Consider the following 9,502-nt stretch of genomic DNA (forward strand, 5'->3'; position numbering starts at 1 on the left):
GGTGCCATTTTTACCAGTTTCCCTGTGAGACAATATAAAATCTGGGGCTAAAACAAAATTTGTGTTAAAAATGTAGTAGTTTCTTTTTTTTTCACAGCCCAGTGGTATAAAATTCTGTGACACACCATTGGTGGCAATATGATCACTGCACCCCTAGATGAATTCATTGAGAGGTGTAGTTTGTAAAATGATGTCACTTATGGGGGATTTCTGCTGAACTTCTGGCACCTCAGGAGCTCTGCCAATGTGACATGGCACCCTCCAATCATTTCAGCAAAATCTGAACTCCAATATGGCGCCTCTTCCTTTTAGCTTTGCACTGTGCCTCAAAAGTAATTTTCGACCACATATGGGGGTATCTGTGTACTCAGAAGTTTTTATTTATTTTCTCAACTTAATTTCAAATGTTGGTGTCTATTTTCTCGTTACCCTTATGAAAATTAAAAAATTGGGTCTAAAGTAACATTTTTGTGAAAAGTTAAATGTTAATTTTTTTCCTTCCACAGTGCTTCAGTTCCTGTGAAGCACCTGAAGGGTTAAACGTCTTGAATGTGGTTTTGAGCACCTTGTGGGGTGCTGTTTTTAGAATGGTGTCACTTTTGTGTATTTTATGCCATATAGCCCCCTCAAAGTGACTTCAAATGTGAGGAGGTCCCTAAAAAAAAAAAAATTTGTAAATTTTGTTTGAAAAATGAGAGCTCCCTGGTCAACTTGTAACCCTTTTTCTCCGAAACAGTAGGATCAGTTGAAGCGTCCGAATTATTACCACATAAAATGACACTGGTCAGAATTGTAAAATTTAGCTTGGTCATGAAGGTGAAAAGATGGGTTATTATCTATGCGATGCAAAGCTTAGTGATTATTTTTTTGCATGTTCTTGTGGCTCCATCAGGTCAAAAGTTGTTCAAAAGATTGTCCCGGAACTCTGATGCGATGAGCGAGACAAGTTCCATAAGTCACCTGGAAGAAGTGGAGAACCTTGAGGCTGTACCCACACCAGAACCCCAGCTCTGCAGCCCCACCGAGGCACCCACCCCATCTGTGGAGTCAATCAGCGAGGGATCCAACGAGGCTGAAGCTCTGGACATTAAGACAGTGGAGTCCGAGAGTCTAAGATAAAGGCGAGCGTTTTATTATCAACCCTTCACCCGACATGAACTCTCTTCATCTGTAAGGGTGTTTACTAATTTGAAATGTGAACAGTGCCACGCCATCTTACAGTAGAAATACTGTACTAAATTATTAGCCTGTCTGCACAAATCTAAATTAAAACAAAATCTTTTTTCCCCCCACTGTAGGGAGAGGTTACGTCATAAAACTACTATTTTTACCATTGGTAACTTGCGGTTACTGCACTACTTACAATTTCGAGAGTTGGATTTTATAATCAAGCCTTTTATTTTCTAATGATTAGTTGCAGCATTTGTTCTTATTGTTTTTGTCTTTAAAATGAAACCGTGTAAATATAAGAAATGATATCTCGCCCATAGATGACTAATTAGAAATGGTATCCTAATGCCTCTGCACACTGCCTTCTGAGGCTCGCTATTTGCACAGACTATGTATTTTTAATGAACGATTCAGTTAGTTTTGCAGGTTCAGAAATGGAAGCTTTCGGAAAACTCTATCCAGCTAAGAACCAAGCTTCACACTATGAAAAATGGAAAGGGCAAGTCCAGTTTCAACACTTAGGGAATAGTGAAGAGCGAACGTGCCGGGATAAGGTGTGTTATCTGAGCATACTTGGGTGGTAAGTGTCTTCGGCATGCTCGAAAAATATGTGCACGACATGCAGCCGCAGGGAGTCTAACATATTTTTCGACCACGCCAAAGACATTTAGTTAGCACCCGAGCGTGGTCAGATAAAACCTTATCTCATAACTTCAACTTCCCTAGTAGAGAAGTCATGCTTTCCCACCTGATCCAACATCATTGTAGGCTGGCAAGGCTGTCGTCTAACACCCACCAGGTCTTGTGCACCGCTCCTTTGCTAATCAATGTGATCTGTGCCCAATGCTCACCGCCAGGCATCCTGTACTATCTATGCTCTTCATGGATAGAACATGTATTCTGTAGTCCATGGGATGGTTCAATCGTCTGTATTTTTCTGCAGAGGGTGCATAAAAAAAATACCATATCTGATTTTGATCTGGCGCACAGGTGAAATTTGCCTGTTTGAGTTGATAGGTCCTTGGACACAAAAAGGAAAAAAAATGGACTGCATACAGAAGCCATCCGTGTGCCTGCTGTGCATACAAGGAAACTAAATGCCACAGAGACACTAATCATGGGCACATGGACGAAAAAAGGATGAAACTGATAATTGATTCTTTTTCCTTGTATACAAAAAAAAAAAAATTTGGCATCTGGATGAGGCATTATTTATTTTTCTTTAGCGTTATCATAAACCTTTTAAAAGGAGTCTGTCTGCATAAAAAGACTGTTCCAACCAAGCACAGAAGCTGTGTGGAGAAAGGTGGGAAGATGCACTGAACTTATGTCCATGCCAAGGGTGCACCAAGCGGCTGTGCTCGGTTTCAAGTCATTCTGTGCTAACAAGATTCCTTTAGGCTTCTTTTACATTTACCGGCTTTTTTGCGGCCCGTGTCGCTGCAATTTTCACGGTTTGCCACAATAACGACTGCAAAAAACTTGCGGATTGCCGTTTTTCAGTTTTCCAATACTATTGTAGTAGTACTGGGGAAAAAAAACCTGATGATCTGAAAAAAGTGGAAGTGACGGTGCACCGCAAAAATAAAGTTCAGTTTGTTTTTGCAGCCCCATGGATTTTCAATGGGGGCCGTGTCTGTGCGCCGTGAAAAAGATTGAGCAGGCTATACGGCGCACCGTGGAATTCTTGCGGGCCGATTTTGCAGCCCCATAGAAATCTATTAGGGCCAGCAAAACACGGTAAATGTAAAAGAAGCCTTAAAAGGGAAGGTCAGCACAGAATGACTGTTCAAACCAAGCACAGGTGCTTGGTGCATTATGATGGGGCCAATCATTTATATACACCTTCCCTCTTAATTATCTATCCCCCTCCCTTCTCTGGCTCCATGAAACGAGCTGTCAAGCAAAGAGGGTGCTGGGGATTGAGAGAAAACAAGCAGGTGCGAAGGAGTGTATAAATGATTGTTCAAACCAAGCACAGGTGCCAGTCATTCTGTGCTGACAGTCCCTTTTAAACAAGTGATTTTTATGTTCCTTTATGATGGGGTGGAAATAAATTACCTTCTACTTTTTTTTTCTAAGTGGTTGAACCTACCTCTGAGTACACAAAAAAAAAAAGAAAAATTGATAGCTTCTCACAGGAATGGAACAATTTAAGAAATGTTACCTTGCCACTGGTGCAATTTTAAGTCAATTCTCATATAGGAAGAGATAAATAAAACAACCCTCCAGGTAGAGTGCTGTACCCCAAATTGTTGTATGCTTTACACCATTATTTTTTGCTAGCACAGTCCTGACCACAGAGGGTCAAGTTGCTGCTAGGATCTCCAGCAATGAGCTGTAACTCGCTGTAATCTGTGGAGGAACCTAGGCGCGACTGTTCATTTCCTTAGACAGCATCACCACAGGCATATGGGGCATTACACAGTGCTCACCGCATCATGGGGCGGCCATTCACTTGTATACACCTTCCCATCTGCTTGGTTTTCCTCTGTCTCCAACCCCTTCGATTGACAGCTCTGACTTAGAATCTTAGAGTTGAAAGGGACCTCCAGGGTCTTAGCGTCCAACCCCCGGCTCAATGCAGGAATCAATAAACCATCTCAGACAGATGTGTCCAGCCTGTTTGAAGACTTCCATTGAAGGAGAACTCACCACCTCTCATGGCAGCTTGCTCCACTCATTGATCACCCTCACTGTCAACATATAGCGTCAGAGGAAAATAGAAATAGATGGAAAACACGCAGGTGGAAAGATGTATAGATATTTGGTCCCGCCACGGAGTGCTGAGTGTCTGCACTGAATGGCTGTTCATGTTCCTTTTTCAATTGAGAACAATCTACAGGGCTCTTGCCATCCTATATTTTTGTTTTCTTGCATTTTTATGGCTAGGGAGCGATATAGCTCTTCTGTCTAACTAGGCCTACATTAACCCCTTGTGGTTTTCTTCCACTCTTCACAAGGTTTGGATTACATGCCTACTCCAATGGCTTTCGCACAATGTTCAGTTTTGTGTAATTATGCCTTTAGAACAGATCTATTTTATAGTTTGCATTTCTATTAAAAAAAAGAGAAAAAAAAACACCTGGAAGCTGATCGATTGCAATAGGCAACTACGATATTATTCCCTTCCACTGGTAGTGATCGATTGTCTTAACGGCATTTGTTGAACAAGTTAAAATACTTTTCCATGTCTCAAGCGATATGATACAGAAGAGAATGAGAAACTGTGCGACTTACTTTGTTCTCTTTAAAAAAGAAAAAAAGACTATTCAAACCAAGTACAGGCGCTCAGCGCACCCTTGGTGTGGCCAAACATTTGTGCCCCGTCTCACCACCTTGTTTTCCCGCTCTCTGTCCCCCACCTCCCTCACTATTTTGATTGACAGCTCTGGCTCTGTAGCGCTAAAAATAAAAGCAGAGATGGAGGAAAAACAAGTAGGTGGTTTGAACTGTTTGGCCACAGCAAGGGTAAACCAAGCACCTGTGCTTGGTTTGAATAGTCATTTTGTTCTGACAGGCTCCATTTACCTTCTAAGAAAGTGTGGCTTAAAGGGTTAGGCCAGGGTCAAACTTGCGAGTGCAAAGTGAGAAACGCTATAGCTTGCCGAATAAGAGGAAACTCGAGCAAATTTGCTCAGCTCTACTAGGGACCGGTGTGGAATGTGATTAGGTCTCCTGACTTGTGATGGGCGCAAGTGCTTGTTACTCCAGTTTGCCTAGAGTGCTCGGATATGCACAGAGTATCACGGGGGCTTGAGTGACATGTTCGAGTCTTCGCGGCCTCATGTTTCATGGCTTTTAGACAGCGGGAAATCCCCACCTGTTTTGTGGCTGTCGAACAGTCGTGAAACATGCAGCCGTGGGGACTCTGTCACTCAAGCACCTTTGGCAAACTGTTGGAACGAGCTCTTGCACCCATCACTTCTCTTGACCTGAAGGTGAGAGCCTTATAGACATATGAGGCTGTCCAGTTCTGGGCAAGTGCTCCACACGTTGGTCCTGCCTAGAGTCACTATTGTGTGGGCCTGACCTTAGCCTCATCGATTCGCTCTCTGTCCAGACTTGTGCATTGCTATAAATATCAAAATCTCAAAAAATCAAATGTGGATTTTTAACTCTTTACATGCCCCCTCTGACCCTCAGTAACTCATTCCCTTAATGTTATCTGGATCCATAAATGTTTGTCTCTTGTCGTTTGTTAGGATGCCGGTAATGTATGAGGAAAATGCACTATAAATACTCGGACAACAATCTGAGCCGTATTTGCAAACTAAAAACCAAGAGTAAAGGTATAGAACAGAAGAAGTGAACATCATTGCATTGTCCGATCGATTCCTGGCTTACAAATACGGTGCGGAGGCTTGTAAGGCCTTGTCCGTCTCAGTCCTCATTCAGATATTATATTCTGCAGGACTATATGTACAGGTTCACACTTGTTCCAATAACTGCAAGTAAATGTAATGTTCAAAACGGAGCACCGAGTAAGATACAGCGGTCTGTGTAATACACCTATTATATGGCGCTTTTCACCACTTGCACATGTCTGTAGGGGGCAGATATATTCTCATGAGGTATTATTACACATTAGCGGCATAGTCACGGTCACATTATTCCGGATGTTATGGTTTTTGCACTTCATACAATAATTGCTTGTAAGTGGATTATCTCAGATTTATTGCTAAATAATAGATATACTCTTGAAGTTCATATTGTCCACTAAACCTTATAGTGAAGTTTTATTCTAAACCTTAAAGCAAATGTGCACATACAAACCTATGGCATTAATGGAAAAAAAAAGTTACATCATGTAGTTAAAAAAAAAACAAACCTAAAATTGCTTACTCCCCTGCCACTTCAGTGCTGCCCCAGTCATTTTTTTTTTCCCATGGCTGTTGCTGTGACATTACTGTTGAACCCAGTGATTGGCTGCAGTGCTCAAGGATCGTAGTCATACCAAGGGGTAAGGTTTATTTTGATACAAGCCAAGCCTATGGAATAAAACAGGATAAATGGACAACCCCTTTAAAATAAGCAACTATTAAAATGGCCAGAGCAATTTAGTCATTGCAAGACCTGAAGGATAAAGTCCCTTAATTTACATCAGCTGGTATTCCTTCCCTGTAGCAAGTGCAGGTTATGTAATAATTGGCTCCTGATAAACCAGGCTTCTGTTATCAGTACTCCTAGATGGAACGAATTCTCAAAATAAATGCAAATGGAGATCAGAAGAAAAATCTGATTTCATTCTAGACCAGGTGCAGTCCATGGATTAGAGCTGAGCTTTAATCACCATATACATATCCCCTTTTCTTAAGGAATGTGTTAAATACCTGCATAATATAGATGTGCGAGTGCTCTTTGGGTCTGTTCACATGTAATTCTTTTGTTACAGTCACCGAATGGACACACCAAACACATTAGTAATCAGTTTTTCCCTAAAGGATGCTCTTTGACTACACCAGGCTCATATGCAATGGTAAAAGCAGTGTCCCGCTGTATAGGAAAGCGTATGTCTAGTACGCGTTAAGCTATGCGGCCTTTAAATCCGCTGCATACGGCAATGCCAGCACCAAGGATTTAGTGTGAGAACGCCTTATCCACGCGGTAGCAAACATTGACCTGTGGTGCAGATTTTACATCCCCAACATGTCGATTTTTGAAGTTGATCAGGGGCACAATGATCCTATATAGCAGGGCTGTGGAGTCGGTAAGCCAAACCTGCGACTCCGACTCCTCAATTTCCCTTACACCGACTCCACGACTCCGACTCCCACACATATTGCTTATATTTAAGTGAAAAATTTATTGTAGTACAATGTGAACCTCAGACATTTAATCATTTTTATGATCCAATAATCAAGATATTTAGATAGAACAGAATATATATTGGTGTACTACCCGGTTTTCATTCTTTTTGGTACAGATACGATATGGATAGACAGATATGGATAAATGGATAGATAGAGCAGATTTCTAATCTGCTTTTGCTATTGAAAACATTATCTATGAGCGCAAAAACCTTTCAGGTGATGCAGTTTTTTTAAAAAGATGATCAGCTTTTGCAGCTGAAAAACGTATCCTCAAAAAACACAGGAAAAACGCTGTGTGTGAATGTAGCCTTAGATCAGGAATATAACAGCCATTTATAGGACATTTCATAACTTTCCCAAACTCCTATGAAAAAATATTCAGCATATTCTGCATTGAACTACTGTACCCAATTTATTATATATTTTAGGAGTCGGTCCATTTTATACCGACTCCAACACCGACTCCAACTCCGACTCCACCAAAATGAGCACCGACTCAGACTCCACAGCCCTGCTATATAGCGGCATGATAGGGTCTACTCCAGACCTATACTGCAAAGGAATCCAAAAACGAAATGTGAACAGGCCCCGACATGCTCTTCACTTGTACATTAAAGCCTTTCTGCCTCCACAACTTTGCCACGTGTAGCTTTGATTTGTTGCTAATACAGTCAAGTCTTCCTCCTATTTATTTCACTATTTACTGGTGCAATGAAGTCTACAATACATGTTTCTTTTGGGGGTAAATTTCACTCTGTAAAATAATTATACAAATTTTTACTGTTTTTATAAATAATAGATTGTGGACTACGGTTTACCTATGTTTGTTGGATTACATGTGTATGCTTAATGTTTAATTAAAGTGAAGACTTTCATCTGTGGGGTAACACAGATATCTATGATGCGTGTCAGATTTTTATTTATTTTTTTCCTTTTTATAGGACTCATAATCGCCAGCCCAAACCAGTACCACAGATATGACCTGCGATTATGAGGGCTTATGTCATGTGTACTGAAGAGGACATGCTCAGGTGCTTGTATGCGTTGATGTTTCTGAGCTGTGTTTTGCTTAGCTTTTTTTTTTTCTTGTGGATAGTTCAATGCCATCCATCAACCATCCATTTTTTTTCCACTGTTTAGTGGGCAGGAGAAACTTTTTTTCCCCATGCTTAAACAATTTAGCAATTACTTTTTTTTTTTTTTTTTTTCTCCTCATACACAAAAAAAAGTTATATAGATTTTTCAACCTTCTATCAAACAGACAGCAGCAAAATGGCATCCTTGTCCACGGAGGTTTTCACAGACTCGACTTGCATTGAGGAGTTAGACCCTTGACTTTTTCAAGATCTGGGAAAAAAATGGCCTCATAATGGATACGTCTTCTTGCTCACGTTTGGTGGTCCAGTCGGGCGTAAGCACCAACCAAGGACCATAGACTAGAATTCAGCTGAAAAGGAAGATTTGGGGTTCTTACCGTAAAATCTCTCTCGAAGCCTTCATTGGGAGAAACAGCAAACCATGAGATTGCCCCAGTGTATTTCCATACACCCATGGTTTCCTGTGTACCCCCATGAAGGCTCAGAAAATTTTATGATGACAAATTGCTTTCTCTCTGGCTTCATTGAGGGATTTCTATACACCCATTGTTTCCTATGTTCCCCAATGAAGCGATACAAAAAAGAATGTTACCGTAAAATCTTTCTCTGAGCCTTCATGGGGGGGGGGGGGGGGGAACACAGGAAACCATGGGTGTATGGAAATCCCCTAATGAAGCCAGAGAAAAGATTTTGGGTTACTACCGTAAAATCTCTATCATTTCATTGGGAGATTTCCATACACCCATGGTTTCCCGTGTCCCCCAACGAAGTGATAGCGAAAAGTCAACATGTGCTCTGTCATGCATCAGTTTCAGGTGTATACGCCAACTCGAGGCAGACACTTAGATGGAGAAGATGTTGTCCGACTCCAGTAGGAGTATATGCCCGAATTAGATTTGCCGGGGGGGGGACGCAAGCCCTCGACAGACAACTGAACATGGGCGAGAACACAATGTGGAATGTATATGTAACATAGGAGATGGTGGGTGACAATACTATGAGCGTTCACTTCTGCATTCAGTCAGTTTATAGATCAATACAATCTACAGGAAGATTCACAAGTCTACTCACCTAGTCCTTTATGGAACACATCTCCATTCACAATTCTGTTGGTGGATATTGGAAACCATCAGTATGTGCCCAATACTAAAACAGTACATTTATAGCTTTCCTCTACAGCTTGTTATTTAGTGCATAGCTCCTGGAAAAAAAACTCAATGGAAACTGCAAGCCAGACTGCAGAACTGTGAATGCTGCTCTGGAGTATAAGGCTATATTCACAAGCAGCAGATTTCAGCAACTGAAAACTCAATTTTGTATGTAATCTCTCCTACGCCTCATTGGGGGACACAGACAGTGGGTGTTATGCTGCTGGCCACTAGGAGGACACTAAGTAAACCAGAAAAAAAAAAGTTAGCTCCT

At 41.3% G+C, this 9,502-nt stretch overlaps 1 protein-coding gene across 3 annotated transcripts in view; it reads left to right on the top strand.

Annotated features, from left to right (window-relative positions):
* Positions 1-7,882, top strand: part of PDXDC1 (pyridoxal dependent decarboxylase domain containing 1) — a 123,030-nt gene extending 115,148 nt beyond the window's left edge. For 2 of the 3 annotated variants that reach the window (XM_073542927.1, XM_073542925.1), the window contains one exon: positions 893-7,882. In XM_073542927.1, the coding sequence (XP_073399028.1) occupies positions 893-1,119 (227 nt within the window). In that variant the 3' untranslated portion in view covers positions 1,120-7,882. The remainder of the gene's footprint in view (positions 1-892) is intronic. The other variant, XM_073542926.1, reaches the window with a different exon arrangement.
* The last annotated feature ends 1,620 nt before the right edge of the window (positions 7,883-9,502 follow it).

Source organism: Dendrobates tinctorius, unplaced genomic scaffold (assembly GCF_039654945.1).
Source record: "Dendrobates tinctorius isolate UK_male_01 unplaced genomic scaffold, ASM3965494v1 ptg000129l, whole genome shotgun sequence".
Taxonomy (NCBI): Eukaryota; Metazoa; Chordata; class Amphibia; order Anura; family Dendrobatidae; genus Dendrobates; species Dendrobates tinctorius.